We start from the raw sequence: 27,433 nt of genomic DNA, 5'->3' as shown, positions 1-27,433 counted from the left end.
CAGGGACACATTATGATATAAGAATTTGCAATGAGGAAACCTATATTCGGTGATTTTAACACGCATTCACAGTAGGAATCTGGTAGGAGAGCCCCAAATATAATGCACTGTAAGTATTATACGAATGCTGGTGCAAAAAAAAAAAAAAAAAAAGAGGAAAACAAAATCCATTTATGAAATATGTCAACTGTCCTATTGTACATCACGGCGAATTCATAGAAATTAGATTACTTTTTGAATTGTTATATTTGAAGACATTTTTGTCATGAATTGTAATAAAAAAGATTGCGGAATAAAATTGTTCTTTTTATCAATATCCAAAATGTTTGTGAACTTTATGAACTTGTGATATAATGATTAAAATAAGAATTCAAAAGGGCAGTTTAGTCAAATTCAAAATAAACTTCTTGCATAATCTTCACACAAGTTTGAGTGTGTCAACATGGGCTATCATCATGGCGCAAGCGAGGTGTCCTAAATCATGCATTGGAAATCTGCGTAGATCTTGAACAAGATTTAATCCCCCTTTTTGAATTCCTGTCAGTAAGTTCTATTACAAGAAACAAAAGCTCACAATTCAACCAGAGGAACCGTGTATCATGTAAGCTAAAGCCTGTGTGTCTTGCTCTTCTGAACTCAGTCAGTCTGAAAAATAAGATATCCATACAGAAAGAGAATGTTTCATACGTTACTTAACGAACATCCCAAAAGGCTCAGAATCCATTTGAATTGAAAATATGTGTCGTTAGGTTTGGGTTTGTTTGTTTGTTTTTTCTTCTCCCATTGGTGTCGATCGTAGCTGCAATGAAGATGCGGAAATATATTTCAAGAAGTGCACATCGTTGACCTAGTTGCGCATGTCATTTAAACTGATGCTCACTGCACTTTCGTTTTTTCGATCGACAGTGCTTAGTTCCATTGTTACATTTTATTGAGTACTCTCCCAAACATCTCCAGTACAAGGCGACTCTGACGGGAGTGAGCTCCGAAGTGGAACAATTTGCTTCAACTTTCGAGCAGAAAATTATATAACACTCGCTATAGTGTATGTACTTCGACTTCAAATCGACAACCTTGCTAGCGTGAAGAATTACGTCCTACGAAATGAATTGAGACAGGTAGGATTAGAAACGAGGCAAACAAGTCGTTTGTCTAAAACCAAAGTTAGGAGCCTTCTCTGCGACACGACGGTCAGACAATATTCTGCGCAGTGGCGTTATCGCAACAGCCTTGCATTGGTCATCAGATCTTTGCAGAGTCAAGGGAAGACCGACTGTGTCGCTCGTCTTCAAACAAAGCCCTAGGTTACGACTCCTCCGACTACCACCTCACATCATCCTTCCGCGTCAGTAACAGTTCAGGAACGTTGTCATTCTCTATTAGTTAGTGGCTACCTCAGTAATATTAACGGGGAAAAGAGGAATTCGTCACCCAAATCTTATAAACTTAATTAAATAAAAAGGAAAGGTTGTCAAGGATAAGTTTAAACCATCTGAACCCTTCACCTCTACTAGGGAAGAACTATTCCCTTCGCTGGAAAGTGGACTAGTGTTGCACCATCATTAGGGTTCGTCATGTTAACAGAGGCATTCGTTTGTGGAAGAGGAAAGTTTATTCTTCAAGGGGTAGCAAGGGACCAGTCCGAAATGCAACTGGTCAACGGAGAAATAAGCGGCGCGCAGACGGGAGGAGTAGCAACCGTTGTGCCCACTACCGAGATATCCGTCCAGACCGACCCCATTCCTTCCTTGCAAGCCGGAGAGAGTTCGGCCGAAACGGTGGTCAAGAGAAATGTAGAATCGCCACCACCGCTGCCACTCCCACCAGCACTGCCCCTACAACGAATACCACCATCACCACCATCACCACTGTCTCCCTTATCACTGTCATCTAGCGGTCAAAGTGGTACTGGTCTTATGTGCCCGTTTAGCAGGGAGCGAGCAAAATACGTAAAGTTGCATGACTTAGCCAGTGGAAAGCAATACGCAGACAGTTTGCATCGAAAAGTTTTGACGGTAAGTAGATCAAATTCACCCAATTTTCTTTTGTGTGTTGGTATTACTTCATTTCTTTAATTTTTCGTAGCCTACACGTTATTTCCAAGTTGTTGTTTTTTGAGCAATTTTACCCCATTATAAATGCATGCTAAAAAAAGCTGCCAACCTCTCATAATATACCGTAGCATTTCAAAATACCACAGAAAGTCTGTGTAAGAAAGTTCTTTTTGCCGCCCATCCTCTATAAATTTTAAGCTAATACTTGTATTTACAGCGCATCGAGAGCACAGTCTTTACATATTCAACGTTGGGACACAAATATACATGAGCTGTGTCCAATAGTATATGCAATTTTCCATATAGCTGTGATTGATTTGTATTTCCTCCATTCATAGAAGTGTTCAAAAAAAGTTCAATGATATTAATCTAATATCTTTTTCACGATGCCAGGTAAAGGTTTCTTTCTATTGTCGCCGTAATTTTCAAATTTAGATACGTGTACATGTATCATATATCTATAACTGCCTCCACTCTTTGTTTTAAGCATAATTCTCAACGACACAATGCGGAAATGAACAGATGGCAACACATTTACAAGGCCAGTAAGTCGCAGGGATATTATCTCGCGTTGTACTTGGGAAGAAAAATACCTGCATTGAGAAAGCTTTAAGTTGTTTCCAATATCGCGTTACATAACTTTCATTCTGCCAACCGATTGGTAAGAAATTTAAGGGAAGTTACATTGTTTGGTGTTACGCATTGTAGTGTCAGCTGCGAATCACTTTCATAATCGTTACAAAACTATCTGAGCATGAATATTCATCGTTGCGCAATATCGTAAGGAAAGGGGGAATTGATGAACCGGTGGATTGCGCGCACGACATGCGCATGTGCTTTCGAGACACAACTCCTCCCTGGCACATTGTGCAGAAAAGTCTCGAAGGAAATGTTTTCAGCCCATAGTGACCTACAATTTTGAAGACGCCGTGAACTTTTCCGAGGTCTTAACGCAATATTTACATCATAGACTTGCGTATTTGTTTCTCTTCAGCTTCGTAGCTAGCTCGTGCATAGCCTCCAAACGTGTAATATATATATATATATATATATATATATATACACATTTTTTTCATTCCTAGATTAGACTTAGTGCTCATTATAAGAACAAAATATGAAATGGATATGGATATGCAAATGCCTAAGGTTCAAAACATCGACTGCAATAATGTCTTGTAGAATGCAAAATCAAACTTTAAAAAGATACTTTTTTACTTTGATCATTTGCAGTGTTGCACTGTTTGCGATTACATAAAGTAATTTTCAAAGTAACACAAAAGTAACTTTAATAAGTAGGAGCCATCGACGAGTTAAAAATAAAATCCTTTCTTTGTTACAAAGGGAAACTTTAAATGGGAGAAAGAATATTAAGTTGCATTTGATTGTATTAGATCTGATTTCTGTTTCATTACTGCATTTCCTTGCGTATCACAGTACATTTTAACAGCAACATGATATGAATTTATATCCCGTCTCGGTCAAACCGAAAGCATTGTCTTGTATCAATGTATCAAATATTTCTACTTCTGACTTCATTCTTATACTCTAAGATTCGACAAACTCTGGTTTAAACTCTAAGAATGGTGCTTCAAAGCAAAATTTACGGTCTTTTTCCAAATGTTTTAAATCTATTGTTTATTCAAATTTTATATAGCCATTTTGATCCTTGTGTTACCATCCCTAAGTAATAAAACTTCCGAAATTCCGTCATCTATATTAGATTCAACAATATCTGAATGTCATCTTTTAGATTCACGCAATATATTTGATTGTAGGAATCTGGAGGTGATCTTCAAACATCGCTGTTAACAAATCTATCAACCTTCAGCTGTAAAGTTTTCATGTAAGAGAGGAGGACTTGAGTAAACTTGTTGATTATCAAATAATGAAAAAAGAGTCGAAACAAGGGAAAAACATACAAAATTAGATACAATTAGAGAAAATGAGAGATAGTTGAGAAGTGTCTCGATTCTAATCGGTACAATTATATCATTCTCGAAAAATATGACCGTATAACGACTTCTTGACTTTGAATCAGGTTTCTTGTTTGCAATAATTATTGCATTTGTACTTTCAGTAGAAAAGCGCAGATTATTCGGCGCATGAAGGGCATCCTTCGCTCATATCATATATATCATGGTCTCCTAGGTAGTCGCTTAGTGAACATCGCCTGAGGAGCTGAACTGTCAGCCGAAAGAATCAATAGCACGTCCCGGATGATTACTAAAGATTTGCTTGATTTCTAATGACTCTCAAAGACCTGATGAATGGACAACCGAGATATCCGCATTTGTGCAGAAGAGGAGAAATTGTTTGGGTAATTGCGAACAATCAAGAGTTAATCTGCTTAGGGAGATTCCTACTTGTCCCTTGAGGATTGCATCAATAATGCTTTAAGCTCCCACAGACCTCCGCCGCGAGAATGGGAGCGGAGCGGAAAGATTCGGCCCTGAGAACATGGATCACGTCAATAGTTTACGGAAACTTTTGAAGTTGTTATTTCAGATCATTTAATACATGCATTCATCCACAGTTTTCAGGTCTCTGTCTTCTCAGCAAGCAGCATCTTCAAACACATCTAAACATAATATTATAAAGACACATTTGAAACAGTATACAACTCATACAAGATGAACACGGTACGTGGCGCAAGCTAACACGAGAACTTTGGATGGAATAAAACATCGTTTGAACTCACTGCACAATCTTTAATGTTAATCGTTGACATAATTAGCATTGTTCATCATGAATATTGACTCATGATACAGAATCATAACTCTGTTACAAATGACTGAAAATAAAGTAGATAACAAAAAAAAACTTCCTACAAAATTGCAGTGTTCAATGTTGCTATTCTAAGAATTATTAAAGTAGATGATAATTGGTGCAAAATAGTGATGGTTGATTTCATCTATAATCCGGGACTTGTTTGTCAGCTACAAAGAGTGCCTTACACTACATTAAAGTTCTTTTTCTATACATATTTAATCTTTTTAAATAGTATGTCTGCTTTTTTACTAACTTTGAATTGCGTTATGCAAAATTATATGAGTCTCACCAACTGTGAAAAGTTACTATTATTTGCAAATGTTGTCTTATTTGTAAATGTTCCTCTAATAATGAATCATGTTTCCCAGGACACGCAATGTACGGAGAAAAGATGCATGGGGTCCGTTATGTTCCCGCCAAGAGAAACTTCTCGGTCCAATGAGGAGGTGTTGTTCCAAGCGGAGGACTTCATCAACCAGTACTACACACACATCAAGGGGTAAGCCAAAGCACCGCTGGGTACACGTCACGAGACCGGCACCCACGAAGCAACTAAGGACCAAGACACCGACACGTTAATGTATAACTCGTGGGTGTCGGTCTCGTAGGATGACCCCGCACGGCTTTTCTGAGTTTTGAAAGGATGTTGCACACGGATGACCGAAACGTCAATGGATTTTTTTTTATTTAAAAGAAAAAAAAATGAATAAATGCAAAATCACAACCACAGTTTCCTCCATGAATCTAAAAAAAAAAAAATAAAAAAACATGAAAGCTTCCTGTACCAGTTGTCTTGAAATGAAATGATAAAAACACTAACACACCAAACTTTAAAGATAGATTTTTTTTGTCACAGCATTCCCTCCTGTCATCACGTCTTTTTTTTTCTTTTTCTTTTTTTTTTTTTTTGCTTTCTTTCTGCCTGTTTCTCTCTCTCTCCTTCTCTCAACACCTATCTTCTTGTTTGGCCCCTATATTTCTCTTATCGTGTTATATCTGTATGTCTAATCATTCGACATTAATATTTCTCATTCTCTGGTTGGTTGTTAATCAAATAGACCTACTCATGACCCTACAACTTCCCATCTTGAAGTAGGTTGTTAGCACATGCATTAGTCATTTCAAATGTTTTGAACAAGATTTACTTTTGATGTGCTCTGATCACTTCAAATACATATTTTAAGGACTCTGGAGAGTTTAAGAGTTGTTTATAACTGTAAATATTTGGATTGCCACTAACCAGGGCACATAGCTCAGATCACACAGAGAGACTTGCAGCAGTCCTGGACTCGATTGAGAAGACTGGAACCTACGAACTGACTGAGGCCGAGCTGATTTTTGGAGTCAAGACAGCATGGAGAAACGCACCTCGGTGTATTGGCCGCATTCAATGGAATAATCTACAGGTGAATGGATAATAAATGAAGTGCTCGATAAAGCTATAAAAATGAAACGAGTGGACTTTCTTGGTTTACAAAAGTGAAAATGGTATCGAACTTAACGTAATATTCAGAGACGCGTCAATTCTTACTTCATACAGTCATAATAAGTTAATATAGGGTTTCCTATTCATTTTCAAACTTTTTTCATTCAATTGTACAAATTTTTACTTCAATTTCGTCGCGGAATGTCGGGAGTAGGCCAATCTTACTTTCAAATTCGACTTTCGTCGTTCATTTTCAAATAAAGTGCATTCAATTTAGTCATTTGGCTTACATTTTCGTCATTTACAGTTCAAATTCGTCATTCTGACTCGCAGCACTCAAAACAGCAGGATCGATTTCGTCTTTTGTCAATCATTTTTGTTAAATTTTCATTCATATTCGTCTCATATCTCTACCGGGTGTGATTTTCCAGTCATTAATGTATTGGGGTTTTTCTGTAATCGTTCACATTTTACAGTCAGGAGTTAACATACACACAAGTGCCCCCCCCCCCCCCCACACACACACACCACATACAGACACACACACACACACAAACAAGTAATCCGAGTACACACTGATACAAACAGACGTATACCGTCTCGCAAACGAAAACACTGAAAAACGATTTCTAGGCAAAATCTAAGTGTAGAATTGTCGCCTGTTTAATGTCAAAGAATGGATAACATAATTATATTTGCTGCTTTCCAGGGTACAAAATTTAAACTTTGCTTCATGCATTATGATGCGAAAACCTGAACATTACGAGTTAAAATTCAAAATGTGACACTGACATACTGTCCTGGGTTATGACTCTTGACTGTCGTTTATCCTTCAATCATTTTCGTTAGCAGCCTTGTTTTTCGTGTGTATTGTTAAAGAAAATAGTTAGGGAATAATGTGTAACGATACAGTTTACGAGAGAAAGTAAAAATATGTCGGCTTAAAGTTGGTTCACCATCAAAATAAAGAATCGACAACATCTGACTAATTTGAATGAAAAATTCATGAAATTGTGTGAACAAAGACGAATTTGATCTTCACATTCTGCGATCCGTCAGCGGGAGGGACGAATTTGAATGACAATTGACGATTCTGAATGCTATGTCTTCAAAAATGTTTGACCAAAAACGAATTACAATGACAACTGACGAAATTGAAGTTAGGATTTGCGTTCCACCGGCTTCTCGGGACGAAATTGAATAATAAATATTGGAAATTGAATGACAAAAGTGCGAAAATGGATGGGAAAACCTATATATGATATTCATATAATAATTTAAGTCATAATATTGCCACTGTAGCGTATTTTGAAATGCTGCTCCTTTCTCTCATTTCTTCGTTGTATTTTTGAGGGCTTTACTTTTGTCTGGAAAAAAAAGATATTTATATTCCCTTGTGTTAGATTCGCAAAGAATCCTTCATAATTCAGATAATTAATTGATGAAGGATATTAAATTGAAACGTTCAGCAGTTCAGGTGCCAGTGTCGTCAATGAAAGCAACGGTTTGAATTAAACCAATTATTTCCGGTAGGAAGTTTATTGCGGATAACAGTTGAGACTACCATGCAATCTATGCAGTTTCATTACAGTTGGGTTCATTTCAGAAATGTATACTCAATAGCAAGTTATCTCGCAAGAATGACAGGTAAAACAATGTTGATGCAGCAGCTATAGTTTCGATCTGAATGTGAGTTAGCTTTCATTCAAGAAGAAAAGAAAAAAACACACACATAACAATAGTAATGTAATTCTGTGTGAGGATTGAGTTGGAAAAGTTTCGTCTGTTGGGAATTGACAGGCTCGTGAGATATGCTGCGACAATCACGTGACAACTAGTGTATTGATTGTTGTTTTTTAACAGGTATTTGATGCCCGCAGTGTTCAGACTCCTCAAGAGATGTTTTGTGCTCTGTGCAGACATCTGAGTTATGCTACGAACAAAGGCAACATCAGGTATATAGACCACATGCATAGATTCCATGACCTTTTAACCTCTGTGACGATGTCGAGTGTTATCTTTTTGTTTACATTTCATCTTGCCGAATGCTGTCATCCGTTATCCCTGATGATACACTTAATGGTTCGACTTTATACCTATTGTCAGAGACATTCCCATTATTTTCATTCAGCTATATTTCTGTTGTAAAACGTTGATGAGTATTAACTTTTTTTATGTTATTGTCAAGAAGTGACACAACTGATACGAATTTGAATAAAGGTTATCATAATCAATGATACACATATCTCTTTACTAGTTTACTTTTTTTTGATTTATCAGTCATTTACTAGACAAGTATAAGAACAAGACAGAGATCATTTCAAAGTGCGACATTTCACTGCCATGAACTGCTCCAGTTCAGATGTAGGGTCGCTGCCACGTAAGCAGTTAGTGTAGGGTTCAAATTCTAAGAGGCTTCTTTCATAATTACGTGGTCTGTCAAAATTGAGAACAAGTATCGGATTTTGGATATAAGAGGAGGTATATTCAACAGCCAAAAAGCAAAAGGAGAGCTTACTGCAGTGTTCCGATACGGAATTCAGATACCCTTGAAAATAATGATCAAACTAAGGGAATGCATAAATGTAATCATGAAAGGCATCTTCTATCCAGTTGTGTCTGCAAACTGAATTTAGACAAATATGAACCATTGCTGGCTCCTGTATCTCATAATCTATATCAAATGATCTTTATACGTGCGTTTACCGGATTGGTCACGTGAAGCATCGGCGCCGATGTTTGGTGCTGGTTCTCAACACCGAGTGTCGCATGCGAAACTTTGAAAGTCTGTAGGTAGTCAAACGATCTGATCTTTTTCTTCTTCTTTTTTTTTTCACTGTGACGTCGGACAGGTCAGCCATCACGATCTTCCCCCATCGCAAAGGTCACAGGGGTGACTTCCGGGTGTGGAACAGGCAGCTGATTAGTTACGCAGGGTACAAACAGAAAGATGGATCCATCGTAGGAGACCCCATCGGGGTTGAGTTTACCGAGGTATACAACTCATAATGTTTTTACTGGTCCTCTTGCTATTTCCACCTGCCTGTGTTCATAATCATTATAGTTGTATTTGTTTAACCATTCCGGTGCCAATGAGTCAAATGTGCAAAAATTTCACACTCACAACCATGAACAGGAAATAAACGGGACACACAGACGATTAATAACCTTCAGAGCATCACTCAGCACTCAGATTCAACATTGTTTAAGATAGGTACACAGCGTGTAGTTTCATTGTGCGAGAATATTGCACTGGATTACAAAAACCTGCAAGAGACGGATATAGTTATATAAATAGATGGGTAGATAAATAAATACATAGATAGATAGATAGATAGATAGATAGATAGATAGATAGATAGATAGATACTATGTCAGCATCTTAAAATCAAATGTTAACTGATTTCTATTGCAGGTGTGTCAGAGGCTGGGGTGGAAAGGGAAAGGGGGTCCTTTTGACCTCCTCCCACTGGTTCTCCAAGTAGACGGCGGCGACCCGGAAGTATTCGAGATTCCACTCGACCTCGTACTTGAAGTGCAACTCGAGCACCCCAAGTAAGTCGCTCGTGATAGGAAGTAGATGAAGTTTATCTCACATTGATATTACATCTTAAGTTTCGTTCTCTTTCTCTATTTCTATTTGTATGTGTGTGTGTGTGTGTGTGTGTGTGTGTGTGTGTGTGTGTGTGTTTATATAATTATTCTAAGTGGCGACTATTAAGGAAGCACTTAAATGTTCAATGAGTAACCTACCAGAGGAGCGAAAGACAAGGTATAGAGATTAAAGGACCCAGCTCAGAGGCATAATTCTAATGCTGGCAGCAGAATCGAACCAGGGACCTCTAATATAGCAGCAACGGCTCTTGTATCTACTGTATATGTCTGACTGTGTGTGTGTCTGTCTGTTTGCATGCTGTGTTTCGTGTCGGATCTACAAAATACCATGTCTGCCCTTCAGAAAGTTTCATTATATTTCCCTCATCCTTCACTGATTGAAGGCAAGTTAGGGTTATAATATCAGCATTATCTGTAAAACAGTTCCATGACATTTGCTCCTGCGACAATTGCTCCCATGAAACATCTGCACGCTAAGCAAAACATAAATTCTACTCACAAACATAACTCTAATCCTTATCCTAATCATCCCATCAAACTAAACCTAAAACCTTATCACAAGCCTAACCCTTACCCTAAGTCCTTGGGAGGGGGAAATAAGAACAATTGTCGCAGGAGCAAAATGTTGTGTCATCCATTAAAACATCAGATATTTGCAGACATGCTAAAGCAAAGAAAAGTTATTCACTTTCCGTTTTGAGGTGTGCAGATCCACTCGGCGTCCGTAAATATAAAGTCCAAACAACACCTTTCCCAGAGCTCATTGCATGAACTCATGTATTGCTTTTCAATGTATCATTTCGGAGTCACTCACTTATGCATTGATAATCAGCAATAATCTTAAAAAGTTATTAGGTAAAACTTTACTTTCTCATTTTGAAATATTTTGTTATAGTTTAAAGGGATCGTTTATAGTGGTGGTTGTGTCCTAACGTCTGATGTTTCTAACGCTTTTTGGTGAGATAACGAGAAAACTCATATGAAATATGAAAGAGCATGAGATTCCACGAAGAATTATTTCATGAAAATTGGTTCTGAAATGGATGAGATTTCCAGAACGGAGCAATGCTAATAGTCCCACCTTTTATTATGATTACTTCGTTTTACGTTGTTTTTAGATGCCTTAGCTATTGCAAAACCGATTTTCATCGAATTAACTTGGAATTTCTCTATATTGTATGCCCTGTACTATTTCATACATAGTTTCTTGGTATCCTCGCAAAAAGTTAAAAGTTCAATTCTCATCTCCATCAATACTATACCATCCCTTTAAAAGAATCTAAGTAAGACTCTCATTTGACATCTGTGATAAACAAAATCGTGATGTGATAAAATCGTCACCGTCATGTCACTGTTGGTCGATTTTCATTCCTTAGCGAACCTTAACCATATTTCGAAAGACATTAATCTTCGTCTACCACATCTACAAAGGGACCATTGAACAAATCCACGTAAACAAAACAAGCAAATGAGGAGAGAATTCTCCTTTCCCATGCTTTTATCCAGATGTTTCTTCTCGGAGCTATGCGTGACGGACATGGTTTGTGACCAGTCATTGTCTACGAGAATTGAAAAATTGAATTGAAAACAAAAGGCATTTACACGTGTCGTAACATGTGGCTGTCATGTTCATTTTAAGATAGATTTCACTGCACTTAATCCTCTGTAAAACTGTCCGAAAGTGCGTTACCAACTGACTAACGTGCATTAGGTGAAATAACATCATCAACTATCATAATGGTTTAAAAAATCAATGATTACACACCAACGACAAGAAGAGATAGAAGAACATATGAGAGGTAAAAGTGTATAATATCGATAAAAGAAAGATATTGATCATGATGGCAATGATGATGACACCGACAGAACAGTGCATGTGACACGTATACAACAGCGAAAAGGAGGCCCCGGAAAATAGTTCGGCCAGTGCCGACAGCGGCATCCTCAATATCGATCCGCTCTGGATAACAGCGATCTTTGTGAGTGTGTCTCAGGGGACCGCCGCATTGTGCGCTGCCTCTCGGGGGAGCGGCGGCTGTAATGGGGAGCCAAGTGGAACGCGATTTGTCAGTTTAAGTACTTTTACAGAACATAAAAGAACGGTGCATAAAACGAGTTATGCCACACCTACTTAAATCATTAGAAATGATCGACAAGCCACAACCTTCGAGTGAAAGAATTAAACAAAAAAGAAAAATCCATACAACCAGTGCAGTACATTCCAGCGACAGTGGAATGTTTGTTAGTGTGTATGTGTGTGTGTACAGCTATGTGTGTGTTTGGGGGCGCTAAGGTCTGGGGGTATATCAAGGGTCACACACCCTGATGATGAAATACGAAGCTGTTTTAGTAGGTTTTAGTGAATTAGGAGATTCTAAAAAATATTTCTCATTGTCTATAGACGTTAAAAGAACTTGGTCAATTTCTCCTGATTATAATTCATTTGATTCGATTTGATCTACCTTAGACTGATTCCATTATCTTGGCTTTGTTTCAGTAATTAGATTTGTTTTGTGGGATTTTATCAGAGACGACCTTTGTCTGCAAGAAAACAGAAAAAAATCAGAGGTCGTGCTTTGGGGTATCATCATATTTGAGATCTGTCTGGGTGATCACCTTATTCCATTATCTCTGCCGCCTGTTGTACTGTTACCATTGCAGCTATTGACGTCTCAGTCAGTGTCAGTAAAGACAGGGAACATAGGAAATGCCCTACTGTCACTGTAAGACGCATGATATTGGTATAGGCACGTTTTCTTGGGTAGTGCACAGCATTAGTCATCCTACGTCTTTAACATGCAGGTACCCATGGTTCAAGGAGCTTGGGCTGAAGTGGTACGCCGTGCCAGCCGTCTCCAACATGATGCTGGACCTCGGCGGGCTAGAGTTCACCGCCTGTCCCTTCAACGGCTGGTACATGGGCACAGAGATCGGCGCCAGGAACTTGTGCGACAAGAACAGACTGAATATGCTCAAGGTACAACAGTCTTGCATTGTGACGTCACTTTACCCATCAATTTCTTTAGCAGTAAATAATTATAATCTCTTTTAGCACATTTTCATCTCTGAATTAGAGTGCATATCTTTATTTGTAGAGCGATGGAATGAAACAGACTCGATCAGTTTTTTAAATCTTCACAAATCAAGGAGAAACTTCAGTATCATGTTATATCCCAATATGAGAGAGTAAAGGAAAATTAAATCACCTCGAGTATATTAAAAAAAAAATCTAAGGCCTATAGATTTTTCAAATTCGAGACCTTTGAAATTCTGCACCCGAAACAAAGAACTATATATAGCTAAGAAATATTTGCTTATATCAAAGACTCTTTCCCCTAACTAATGAAAGGCTAACAATAACAATTACAAAACATGATAAGAAGATGTAGAGCCAAGCCACAGGAATGTGGATTCTCGGAACTCCATAACGGACTACGGAAAGTAACCACAAGTGATGACAATTATTTCCAGATAATTAGTCGTTCCGACAAAATGCCGATCATTACGCTTCTGCTGCAATGTGTTAAAAAAGAAACTGTTTCGATGAAATGCATTCCTATGTGTATGACAGACAGATCAAAATCAATACCTGTATTACCTGCTGCAGCATGCGAACCTCCCGGCAAAGTTTTACAACACACCCGGATCTGCACACACACACACACAGAAAAGAGAGTAATTTCGCCCTCAATCAAAATTGCGTAACTTTTGAACCAATACATTTTGAGCAACGAAAAAAAAAAATCTGGGTTAATATGAGAGTTGTCTGATGAGTCATTTCTTTAATTATTCGTGTATGACGGAATGGATCTTTTCACTCGGAAGTTAGTACATAAGTGTCGAAATGCCCCTGGCAAGTTGTTTAGCTCAAAACTTTTTCGTTCAAATTGACGCCATTTTGTTTAGGGACTTACACTATTTTCATTGTCGTTGTTGTGTTATAGTTCGAGATATCGTTGAATTCCTATCTTTTATGGCTTGTTCTATCTATTGCAGTGTGTGGTTGCTCATTGCTTTAGTGATAATATGCAGGATTAGATGTCGATGAAGCGACAATAATGACAATGAACGATACACGAACTGCGGTGAATTAATCACAAAACATTTTAGTGATCGTCTGCAGATCCTAACGTAGAATAACCCTAGCATCAAGACGGTTACTGCATCAAACAATCTTGGAGAGACATGTCCATTTATGACTTCCATTCAAAAGTCATCTGGTATAATTAGCATCAGCTGCCGATAAAGACACAGCAACTTTAGAAATTAGAACAGAAAAAAAAATCAAAGAATACAACTGAAGAGACATTGGACAAAGACTGAACAATTGCAATTATCTTGGCAACATGCCAGATTTAGTACTTTTTTTCTCTTTGCGAACTAGACTTATAATCATCAGTCAGGATTCAGACATTGTTTGTATGATTACTGCAATGTGTGTATGTCTTCTACAACAGAGAGTGGGGAGGAGCATGGGTCTGGATACCAGTACGAACTCAACTCTGTGGAGGGACCAGGCTCTCGTTGAGACCAATGTGGCCGTGCTCCATAGCTTCCAGGTTGGTATATCTGTGTAGATATGTATGATGATTATTGGTGTAGAATTTTCTAAGGCAGACAACTCGTTACAATGGATTTGAAAGGACGTGATATCAAATATTATCTTTTGAGCATAGTGCTAGATGACATTAATGACGGAGATGTGCTCCTTTCGTTATGAAAAGAAAGATGAGTTTAACAAAAACAAAATAAATTGAACAATAGACTGTTCATAAACGATATTCCCAGTTGTCAATGTCATTGTTGTTTATAGTTTCGTATGTAAATCCGGCAAGTTATCAACAAATAATGACAATAATGCAGGGGGCAAGGCATTCCTATTTGGACGCAGTGACAGGTTGCAATTGCCCCGACACATGCTATTGAAACAAATAAGTGTTTATCCCCCCCCCCCCCGCGCCATTTGCGTAGAGTTAATAATTGTCTTCGATGACATAATTTCCCTAGATCTATCAAATCATACATACATTGGGTAGGCATAAATTACTTCCCTCTCCCCTTCCCGCCGTAGAAAATGAACGTGACTATAACTGACCACCACTCTGCGTCGGAGTCGTTCATGAAGCACATGAAGAACGAACAGCGGCTTCGCGGCGGCTGTCCAGCGGACTGGGTGTGGATCGTGCCCCCGATGTCCGGCAGCATCACCCCAGTCTTTCATCGTGAGATGCTGAACTATTGCATGAAACCTTCATTCGAGTACCAGGTGAGTTTATAACACTGGATGCTTCGTTCACTTTTTGATTGGTTTGCTGCAGTATAATCAACAATATATAAATACAGGAAAGAAAAAATGACGCGAGCTCACTTGAAGACAAGGGAACAAATATAAAGCAGCTGAATGCATGTGTATGTGACACGACAGTCTACGGTTTCATAATGCATTGAGAAAAGGGTTTTCACGTGAGACATAAAGAAGGAGTGACTGTTCACTGTACGTCCTATTGGTCGTTGGCAATGGATTTATGTGAAAGTGAACATTTCTCTACCGTATCCAACACTGATACATACAATTCCAGTAGAGGGTTGTAGCGTAGTATACCCTAGTGTGTTGAATACGTACAATAATTTGAATTTGAATATTTCATCGTCGTCTTTTCGTTATATTCCCAATGGTAGGATGAGGCGTGGAAGAGCCATGCGTGGGCCACAGATTCGGCAGATGGAGGGCGCTGTGTACAGAGACGAAAGCACGTCACCCTGAAGCAGCTTGTCACGTGAGGGCGTACTCTATCAATCTATGACACATGCGCAGAAAAGTGTTCATTTAGATAATATTTCATGGTTATTAAATACACCTAGGATGATGGCAATAATTATTATGAAGAGGAAATGTTATGCGTCCTGAGAATGAGGATTGAGCGTGGTCTTTATAAAACAAAGAAAAACGTTTCCTATAATGAAGTAAAGTTCAAAATCATTACAGGTCGAAGACAACATTATAAACAAGACGTGGCCTTTTGTTCGATGAGCACAGAAAACCGCTTTACACTGCATTCCCTACACACCATCCAAAGTCCGTTGCACAGAAAGGGTTAAAGGTTAAAAGTCTTTCATCTTTGCAGACACCGTTTGTTACGATGTGCATCGTTTGATTCTAAAGAAATAAATGTAAGATAAAAATATTTTACATCAGTAAGAGTTCAGGAGTAGAACTGAGGAAGAATTACGCACGATAGACTTGTACATGCACAATGTCAAAGTAAGCGCTTAAGGGCTTTGTTTTTGCTTTTGTTTTATGTATTCAAGGAACAAGTCAGCTTTTTCACAATCTCTCACCCGAGGAATCCAAATAATTGTTGATCTGTATTTTGTTACTTGCAGAGCGGTGGTGTTCATGACGAGATTGATGGGTAAAGCCCTGGCCAAGCGAGTCAAGGCAACCATTCTGTACGCCACAGAGACAGGCAACTCGGAGAAGTTTGCTAGGATGTTATGCGAGATGTTCGGCCATGCTTTCAATGCCAAGGTAAGATAGAAGAGAGGCGTTTTATATTCAACCCTGCACATAGCATCATTACCTACAGCAGGAGATTTTAATCCTTGCATATGAGCTTTATTTGTCCCTTTGCAGTTGGTGTATTTCTAAACATTAAAATATAAAAAGTGAAAAAGTATTGAATAAATATCCACACTCCTAACTGATACAAACATGTGGTATCAAGATAATGATTATACTAATTATGATAATACCATTCTACAAATTGTATAATCACGATTCTTATTACATATAATGATGATAATGACCGCGTGTCATGCCCTCTCCAAGATTGTAGGTCCCTATCTATCTTTTTAATAACTATTGTATCTTATTTTTTATAAAGAAATTTTATCTACTCATCAACATTCAGGTAGAAATGATTGTCACTAAGATCTATTTTATACTTTTTGCAGTGGAGAAGTTTGTATACGCAGAAAGGTTGCGAATTCAATCTTTTAATCCCAGATGGGAGAACGAAGAGAGAGAGAGGGGAGCAATCAATAGGGGAGGGAAACCAGTAAAGCTGGTAGGTGCTTGGCTAACACCTGAATCTGTTGCCTTTTATTTGCCATGCCAAGGTGCTCTGTATGGATGCCTACGATGTAGCCAATCTTACGAATGAATCCCTGCTGCTGATCGTTACGAGTACGTTTGGAAATGGAGATGCCCCGGAGAACGGAGCGGTAAGCACTAAACCCCTTATTTCTCTCCTAACTTCCTCCTATTAGCACCTCTTTAGACAAAGTTGTAAGATGGTATTACTTTGGTTCATATAATATGTTGCCTTCCTTATTTTACCGATCCCCCATCCAGTTATATTGACCCTCAACACTGTGTCAGATTTGTGAAGTTTGTAAAACCCTTGCCAGCCCGAGCAATGATAATCATTTTGAACTGTTTCATGTTCCTAGTGATTAATCGTCATTGATAACTTTACAAAGACAAACTTAAGCAAGTACAAGTAGTTTCTCTTCACACACTGTTTCGCTATCAAAAGTCTTTTTCCACGTATTCTAATATGTTAATCAGTAGAAATTGAAGCATAAACGATTAACCAACTTTAATTGCAAGCAGTTTTCAAACCATTTGAATAAGACGACGGCTGCCAAAGAATGTTTTCTGTAATATTGATTTCTTCTTTCCCTATTGATTATTTAAATTCAGAATTTTGGGAACTGTCTGCTGGACTTGTGCCGAGACAATACTGCGAACGGTCTAAAGAGGTAATAACCCACTTTCCAACCTTACATTTTTCCCCTCTATAAAGGGAATCACCAGCTATTCCGGTTGTGACAACTTTGTGTCTTAAAGGTAGGGGATACCTTTTACAGACCTCCCAAAATGCAGCAAAACATTGAATATGAACCTCAGGGGACTTGTTTAGGCCACTGCTGAGAAATTTGGAAGTCAACAGTTATCAACAATTTGAATAATGCACAAAACTCAACTACTCAGTAGTTCTGTGTGTCAGCCACACTTAAGCCTTTTTGTTGCAGTCTTCTGTATTTTTTTATATCTATAAACACAAATCTAAAAGTATAAGAGCTGATGTATTAACATATAGAGTGTGTGGCAAGAATGTATATAGAAATGTTTGTAAGTTTTGATGAACTTTATTCAAAAAATATACATGATGGACACACATGCAGTGCATGGGTCTGCAAAGGTAGCCTAGTAATGTACTGGAATTTACGGTGAGCCCCGAAAAAAATTCAATTCAAAATCTAACGGTCAATAAAAATGTACTAAATGTTACCTTCCACTTTCAATACTTTATGGGAGTTTCTAAAATGATACTCTCTTCAACATACCACTGTATTTATACAACTGTTCATTTAAGGCATGCAAATGGGATTCCCTACCTTTAAAGCCAATATTGCATTTCGTTTCAGAGGCTATTATCCGTACCTCAGAAACATCGGTCATTATTTACCAGGTAGATCTAGCCATAGAGTTGTCGTTTATTTTATCATGTGCATGATCTATATTTATACATCTATATCATTGTACACTTTGGTCCGAATTTACCAAGGTGGTTTACATTAATTGAAACCGTCGTTTATAAAATGCAAATTTCTTCTGCGTAAATATGATTGTCAGATTGCGTACGCCAACAGACGTCCAGTAACAAACGCGCACTTCAAAAGTACGCCTATTCTAAGGTTATTTTAGACCATGGTCTAAATTTGTAGCACGGTCAAATTTTAAACCACATTTGTGAATTCGGGCCTTTTAAGTTTGTGTCAATACGGTCATTTACTTCGTTTTACTGAAATTATCACTGTCTGCTGTATATATATATCCAATGTATTTAGCTCTTCCATAGTTGTTGTGTTGTTGGTTTTTTCTTATTCTTTGTCACAATGAGACCATTACTTGTTTTGATGTATTAGGTCCTATACTGTTGTTTTGTTTTATAGAGTGGAAACCCCCACAAGACCGGCCGGGAGCAAAGATTCCGTACACATGAGGTATCTAGTAAATCATTCATTGGAGATATAAGCAAGCTTTAGATATGTATGCAACGCGAACGCAAAAGCGACGCTAGTAGTGTTCTGCACAAGCGCGAGACAACTATTTTCATTGTTCAACTTGGGAGGCTGCCTCATCTTAACATTCGCGTCCCAGATTTAAAGCTCGCTATAATATCTACTTCTGTGTGTGACCTCAGGAATCATTCTACAAAAAGAGAAACATAAAAAGTGTTTGATTGTGGGCTACTCATTTCTGTTCAAAAAAGAAGTAAAGAAAAGATACCAGCCTGAAATACTTTAAAGGTATTGTTTACCACTGGGAGCAGAGATTTAAAAATGTTCAAGTTATCACAATTGATGCATATGTGTTGGTCTGTTGTATCGCAAAACACCTTACCATTATGAAAATTTCGCAACAACGCCTAAATATGAGATATCACATAAGGAGATATCACTAATTTACTCAATATTTTTTTTTCATCTCTAGGGGATGGCTAGTAACTGATCAGTGGAAATCAGTGGGAATGCTGGGGGATGATTGTTCCAATCCTTGCGGGATTCATTTAAGAGTACATTATATATCTATTGTTGTGTGAAAATTATCTGCTTCAGATTGGTCTCATATTCAAGTAATGTGCAGTTCAATGTTTCCAGGTTAGCATGACTGTACAGTGTCGGGGCGATCGTTAATAGCCCGGCACTGTACAGTCATGCTTGTCTGAAAACATTGAACTGCACATAACTTGAATATGAGACCAATCTAAAACAAATAACCTAATGTATTTTTGGTAACTCCTAGTCTTGGCTCCATGCGTTTCGACAAATCTGACACAACTTCCAGCCTGCTCGACCGGGAAAAGAAAGTGGGAATTATCGATAAAGTCAGGTATGTTTACAAGATAACTGTATATTGCATATTTGTTTGTTTGTTTGTTTGCTTGTTTGTTTGCTTGTATGTTTGATAATTATGTCGCAGTATTCTTATTTAAGTATCCGTGATGTCGTTTTTGTTTGCTTGAAGTATACGTAGAGTTCAACCAAATCGGTAGTTTCTTTAGATATTATGGAAACATCATATCATACCAAATCAAAAGCAACAGTTGTCTTTTTCTTTCTCTTTTTTCACATGTGACTCCCTTGTTGTCATTGTTGTTTCTTTACATTTTTGATTGTCTTATTTGAACCATGACAGGTTTTCCGTGTTCGGCTTGGGGTCGCGCGCATATCCACACTTCTGCGCGTACGCTCGCACTGTCGACCGTCATCTGGAGAGTTTGGGTGGAGAGCGGATCAGTGCTATGGGAGAGGGTGACGCACTGGGCGGACAGGAGGAGAGCTTCCGGAAGTGGGCTAGACAGGTGTTTGAGGTGAAAGGTCGTGTTCCATGATGGGTGTTAATTGCGATAATTAGATTATATAATAAAAGCTCCATGTGCAATGAAAGAAGAATAATGTCACAATGTCACTGAAGGGCCTATGTCACTAAAGGGTTTAGCTATCTCACCGGAAGAGACGTCACGGCGACTCATGCGACTCGAAACAAAAAAAAAAAAAAAAAAAAAAAAAACGGCTTGCGCTCTCATCAGGGACGCGACTCCGAACGATTTCGGAGACGTCTCCCAACAAGGTGACAACTTATTCGCCTGGACGTCGCAGGGACGTCACGGCGACGTCCCATATCGATGTAGGTCTCCGCAAGGTTGCGGAGAAGTCCCGGAGACGTCGTGGAAAGAAAAAGTAGTCTCCGCGACTTGGCCGCGAATGTATGACCTTGCGAAGACGTCTCCGAGGCCAGGTGGAGACAGGAAATAAAATCTCCGAAAATATCGAGCATCGATTCTCTCGCGACTCTCTGGGGAGCTGCAGGCTAATCTCCAAGGGGACGTTGCGGAGACGTCTCCGCGACCAGAGAAATTCGAGTCGCCACCAGGTTGCCACCAAGTATCAAATTAAGCTAGTGAGATACCCATTTACGCCCTAAATACTTTGCGTTTTGGATATTAACCAAGCGTCACACGTTGCATAGAATCTCTATGTCAAGTTAGAGCTGTCTTTATGAAGTTACAAGTTTGTAAAGATAAGACTTCAACAGCAATCCTTATCGAATCAAAATTGCTCACCATTATCAGGTGTGCTTTTTACAGAATCGCCGTATCCGTGCACTGAAAGAAAAGGAAAGTATGTACATCATCACTTTATGGCATGTACACAGGCTCGTTTTCTTTCTTTTTCTAAGAGGGCAAAATGCCTAAGGCAATTGTAACACAAAGTGTCATTCGGAGGTAATTCAGGAAAGCCTTTATTTTCAAAGGGCATGCCAGAACATTAGTCTTGCTTCACCCGTGCCGCGTAATAGGCTTACACTTGTTCTTGAATTTCATAATTTTATATGGGTGATGAAACCTTCACAGCTGACTATGTAATGGCACGTTTAATTATTAACGAACACCCATCGCTCTCATGGTATATCTCGGCAGGTGGCCTGTGGTACTTTCGGCGTCGGGGACCCAGCGAACATGGAAGAGGCCAACGCGGCGCTGAGCAAAAACAACTGGAACCCACAACGGTTCCGCCTGACGGTAGGGGACGGAGCGCCCCTGAAGGCAGAGAAACTGACCACTGACCTGTCCACTTTACATGATCGAACGGTTCTCTCTTGTCGTCTGATGGAACGCAGGGAACTACAAGAGAAGCAATCAGAGTAAGCATTGTAATGGATTTACCATGGGCCTTGCAGACTTAGATCAGCTAGCCTTGCCAATGGATGTCGCTCTGAATGAGATTGGCCTTTGAACTTTAGCGCAAGGGACGTAAACTTGCTCTTGTAGACTTTCTATTAATTATCCTTGTAAGAAGTCCACCTGGGCAAATTCTCCATATCGCGTTCGAACTAAGAAATGAACATTGATTGATCGAATGTTATTCTAGCGTTCTTCTGAATTCAAAACTTTGCAAAAAGAATTAAAAGGTAAAATCTCAAGATAATTGTGACTCAGTGGACAAGTTCACGGACTACAAAATAATACATTATTGATCTCGACATCCCTGCTTCCGGTTTCAGTGGATGGAGAGGTTTGTCGCTCTAGTCAAATCAACTATTCCCCCTCATTATCTAGTCCTTCGAATGGAACTTAAAGCAGTTGGTCCCAAAGTTGATGGCTTAGCACTCAGGATAAACCAATCAATTTATGACCAAACAAAATCAAGTTTGTGTCTATCACACGTAGTATGCAAAAACCATTTCATCAGATACTGCTCTTTCCTAATGTCAGCTATCGCATCTTGGAGAATCGTCAGAAAATTCTTGTCAATATGGTGCACTTTTCGCCATTTGTTTTATTACAAGTGCGCTGTTGCTTTCTTTGCAAAGATTGCACTTAATTGTGTATTGTTGGATAAGGTCAGTGATTAAAGTTTAGTCTGACTCCTCAAAGCATGAGACAGTATCAGATTCTGCTGGATTGTTGATACACCATAGTTGTGAGTATTTCAGCAGGCCGAACACGCAGCCTACTGGAAAAATGAAATCATAATCTCATTATGCATGTTATGGGTCAAAAATGTATGCTGTCTTAGTGCTCAGTACTCCGCGCAACTCTATAATCATTAATGGCAAGCCGCATTTTTTTTTTTTTTTGTGAATAAAGGTCACTGATGTCGAATTACATTTTATTTCTAGATGGACAATGTACACATACTTCATTTTTTTTTTCTTGCAGACGATCAACAATCTTCATCCGGCTCGACACACAGGGCGCCCCAAAGCTCCTCTACGAGCCAGGTGATCACGTGGCTATCTGTCCGTCCAATGATAGCGAACTGGTAGACAGAACGCTCCGGTTTGTCTCCAGTGAATTCTGTCCGGATACGGTCATCATTGTCGAGTTTCAACAGCAGACTCAGACTCCACTCGGTCAGTGAAAAGAAAAACAGAATAAGTTAATGATGTCTCTTCCCTTAAAAACATCATTTCCTTCAGGAAATGTACATGTTTCGAAATGTATGTTTCTTCGAGGTATGCAAACTTCTTGTGTGTGTGTGTGTGTGTGTGTGTATGTGTGTGTGTTTTAATCAAATTTCTGTCTATTTGTGTTCATTCATGAAGGCTTACTTGAACTGGCGTTGAAAGGTAAGTGCAGTTTCCCTCTTGTAATTATATACTAACATCGTCTCCTTGCTGTTGTTGATGATGATTTCTTTAGAAGCTTTCTATTGTATTTCCCCTGTGACAATTATCTCCCTTTTTCTGTTTTCTCAGGCATGATGAAGGCGTGGCATCCCGCGGAACGCCTTCCTAAATGCTCCCTCCGGAGAGCGCTCTCCAATTACCTGGACATCACAAGCCCTCCGACTCCGGATTTTCTTCGGTTACTTGCAACCCAGGCCACGGATAGGGAACATCAGAAAACACTGGCGCTGCTCGGGAAGGTAAAAGAAGCTTAACCCTTCACGTGCCCACTAAGTTTTCAGTCAGGGCTAGAGTACTAATAGTCCGGTGCTTGATTTATTCGTAGTGTTAAGATAAATGGCGGACTCCAGATAATGTTGCGAATCCTCCCGTCCTCTTCCCTGTAGGGTGGTGTCCACTATGAGGTGTGGAAGTACGACCGCAGCCCGAACCTTCCCGAGGTTTTTGAGGAGTTCCCGTCAGTCAAGGTAAACCCCAGCTTCCTACTGACCGAGCTACCGATCCTGAAGCCACGCTACTACTCCATCTCATCCAGTCCCAAGATGTACCCGGGAGAGATCCATGCCACAGTGGCCGTGGTCGAGTATAGAGTCAGAGGTTTGTATCAATCATGGCAAGCCGATGATATATCTGAAACCTTAAAGGCACATGGAGCCTAGGACTAAAGAGGGCGCTGTTGAATGGCGTGGTGATCCCCGCCATCTTTATCAGGAAGATGTATGACACATAGCTAGTTAACAACCAATCAAAGTAGATCGCGAGCGCGTAGTGCGCGCGCTTTCTTTTACAAGGATTCAATATTCGCCCATGATTCGCTGCCTACGTAGCGCAAGTATGGTACGAGCATGTTGGACCTGGACTGCACATATCATACTAAGATTGATATCTACAGTGTAGTCTTACCACAGTTAGCAAGCAACTTTTTTGACAGATTCGTATGTAGTAAACGAAACCGGCCAGGAACAACGGCCTAATCAACTGAAATTGACATATTGTAAATTTCTAAAACTATTTTCGACATACTTACGGCAGGAATCCATAGCACATACATGTAGCATATGAATTTACGTGGGTCCAGAGCCATCTACATAAAAGGTAATAGATGGCTCTGGATTCGCATGTCTATTTTATGCATGTCTAAAATTCTATTCACCATGATATAAATTTTGTATAGATGGCATTGTGTAGGCTTAATGCAACAGCGCCTTCTTGAATCCTGACACTTTCCCTAACCAGTAAATTCAATCAATTTAACTACAGAAGTCTTAACTAAATTGCTCGTTAAAAGAAAGTCCAATGTTCTCACATTCCACACGAAACATTGATATTGTTTGCAATTTCATATGAAAGGTACAGATAAGGAGATGACTTAATCACCTAACAACTCCTACCCTCGGTTTGCATGGAAAATTGGATTTTGGTGTTTGGTCAGTGATTTAGCAACTAGGTTCCTACAATCCCTACCCCCAGAGGTCATCATAGTTTGGCTATTAAAAGATAGCAGTAATTTCATGACTGTGAAATCCACATTCTTTCTGATTTTCATCATTACAAATGGAATAAAAGAACGTGAATATTTAAAAAAAAAAAAAAAAAAGCTAATGGGAGATTTCTTGAGGTGCTGCCTTCACAACTCCAGCAAGTTTTCATGTACACATAGCATAGTTGAAGTCGAACATTTTGTAGTAGCTCCGTTATATTGGTGCATATAAACTGATAATAATCATGCCAACAATTTGATAAATTTTGTCGTACTTGATTGAAAATAAATTGCAAAAATTAACCAAAACTGCACTGGAATGAAGAAAAAATTTTTGTGTTAATGTTGACTTCCTCTGCTACCGTTCTCTAGGTACATCCGGGCCTCTTCATCGCGGTGTGTGCTCGTCTTGGCTGGACCGTCTGGCAATCAACGAGCCCGTCCCTTGCTTCGTAAAACGGTGAGTCTTAGATCTGCCTGTAGTAACCCGAGATCATTCATCAAAAGCCAGTCGTACAGTGACCGTCTCTGTAAGACATGTCATAAATCTCCGCTGGTTCTTGAATGGAATTAACTGTATACCTACTATACTGTAGAAAACCTCCTTCGCTATAGTGCAGACACGTTTGCATTCGTGTTTCTTATCAATTTACATATTTTATTCAAAACATCATTATTTTGTTCATTGCCCTCAGAGCACCAACCTTCCACATGCCGGCAGACCGGACAAAACCATTGATAATGGTTGGTCCAGGAACAGGCATCGCTCCTTTCAGATCCTTCTGGCAGCAGCGCCAGTTTGAGCGACGCAGCGCCAATCAGGACGCCAAGGGCGGGCTTGAAACATTCGGTGACGTCACGCTCATCTTCGGCTGCCGGGGGTCAAAGGTCGATAACATCTACAAGGACCAAAAGGAGCAAGCTACGAAAGAGGGCGCCTTAACACGCAATCTGACGGCGTATTCACGGGAACCGAATCAAAAGAAGGTACTGCTGAGAGGATTTGTATGATGTCAATAATCATCAAAATGACATTAATTGTAAGCATTTGAGAAGATGCTGATATCATTTGCTTTTTAAACGGAGCCTAGGTCTTAAAGAACAGCTTTTTCTTCTTCTTCTTCTTCTTTTGCAAGAATCTTTGCAATCTTTTTTGATGTTGCTGAAAATAACTTGATTACAGTAGGTAGACCCTGTATTACAAATTTCATGTCATTGATGATGAAGCTAAAACTTATATAACATGTATTTCTCATCATGACAATAACAGAGGTGATAAAGATAAGATTATAACGGCATTGTAGTTGTCATACTTGGAGTTATACGAGGCATAGTATTACATTATGATTATAAAGAGTTATTTGTATTTTAAATCTAAACCTCGTCAGGTGTACGTTCAGGATATCATGACCAAGCAGGCCGAGCTCGTCTACCAGACCGTCTGCCGTGATGAGGGACATTTCTACGTCTGCGGGGACGTGTCGATGGCGGCCGACGTCTCCGCCAAGCTTGAAAGCATCCTCGCCGAAGAGGGCGAAATGACACGTAGCAAGGCACACGAATACGTGAATAGAATGAAGGTAAAAATGAGTCATATTTCAGTTTCAGTTTTCTTCTTTTGTTCACATTTCTCTCCATTTTAAGATCCCAAGCTGCAAAGCCTAGCACAGGACGTGAAACTGTTTAGCATTTCATGGCTTTTGCATTGTTTTTTCTTAGAAGTGCTGACCATCAACACTTTCGCGCTTCATCACCTGCACACGCACTCACAGGCACCACTCCTGTTTACCAAGTAATTGTATAAAACTGGATTTACACGCACTTTAACATGGCCCATCTGTATTAGTGTTCAAGTACTACAATAAAAAATGGTAATTTAACTCTGGCTGTCCGTCTGTTCAAGCACGGCTTATAACGGCGGCCCTCTGCATCATATGTATATATTATATATTGTACTGTGAATTAAGTCATTATTGGCCATATAAACATTTTGTATGTTATTTAACGTTTCATTTGTCTTTACATACAAAATATGACTTACTATGTAATATGTCAATAATTTTCAGAATTGTATTTGTGTAATTGAACCTGCCTTTGTTATTTTTGTTATTCTGAAAGAAAATATGAAATGCAGAAAATAAAATCTTTTCAAACAATTTTCAAACAATAGTTAAAATACAGCAAGGTATCAAGCCAACACATTTTTGTTTTAATATGAGCGAGATCGTACTGAGTGGTTTGGTTGGATGATGGATATTGTTTGTTGTTATTATTGACAAAATTCAACCTTAAATAATTTATTAGTGCCTTACTGAGGGAGGAAGTGTAATTTGTGTGTTATATCTATAGGGAAGTCATACAAAAGTAGGTTAAAACAGAAAGTGTTAACTTGTTGATTACTGCCAGAATTTATTGAGACTGAACATTGATTCAACGTCTATGGTAATGAAATATTTTTGTTACTTTTTTTTCACCATACCCAGATACCGCATTAGTTGAAGCATAATGTCCAGTTGATTTCATTTTCATTTCATTTTTTTTTTATTTCATTAAGTTGACATTCTCATTGTTCATATATAAATCTCCATGCTCTTCTCCAACCAAGGACACAAATCGTTATCATGAAGACATCTACGGCGTTACGAGTCGAGCGGCAGAGTTTCAGACTAGGATGAAGAGCGCCGCCAAGCGACAGCAGGTTCTTTTGTCAGCTGAAGATGCCAAGATCGCGAAGTCTTCCGCCCGAAAACGTCTACGGGATGAAGACGACGTCGAAGACATTGAACGACCTCAAAAATTTCAGGCGAAACCGTAAGAGAAATCTGATGAAGCGACTTGATTGGCACCTGGCGAACTATTGGCTATAAAGTAACCATGACCTGATA

The 27,433-nt window shown here is 39.0% G+C and overlaps 1 protein-coding gene across 1 annotated transcript; it reads left to right on the top strand.

Annotated features, from left to right (window-relative positions):
* The first annotated feature begins 1,646 nt into the window (after window positions 1–1,646).
* Window positions 1,647–27,363, top strand: LOC140246699 (nitric oxide synthase 1-like). The gene is made up of 24 exons (XM_072326036.1): window positions 1,647–1,809; window positions 1,888–2,015; window positions 5,192–5,322; window positions 6,067–6,229; window positions 8,113–8,204; window positions 9,102–9,243; window positions 9,665–9,804; window positions 12,667–12,841; window positions 14,322–14,423; window positions 14,936–15,130; window positions 15,544–15,641; window positions 16,249–16,393; window positions 16,984–17,088; window positions 17,570–17,628; window positions 19,679–19,765; window positions 20,057–20,246; window positions 21,357–21,580; window positions 22,599–22,792; window positions 23,138–23,307; window positions 23,455–23,665; window positions 24,921–25,008; window positions 25,244–25,535; window positions 25,937–26,128; window positions 27,154–27,363. Exons 1-24 carry the CDS (start codon window positions 1,647–1,649, stop codon window positions 27,361–27,363), a joined length of 3,696 nt encoding a protein of 1,231 aa, XP_072182137.1.
* Window positions 27,364–27,433: the final 70 nt, after the last annotated feature.

This window comes from Diadema setosum, chromosome 3 (assembly GCF_964275005.1).
Source record: "Diadema setosum chromosome 3, eeDiaSeto1, whole genome shotgun sequence".
In the NCBI taxonomy this organism is placed as follows: domain Eukaryota; kingdom Metazoa; phylum Echinodermata; class Echinoidea; order Diadematoida; family Diadematidae; genus Diadema; species Diadema setosum.
Note: the sequence above shows the minus strand (reverse complement) of the source record. Positions and strands in the feature narration are given on the sequence as shown.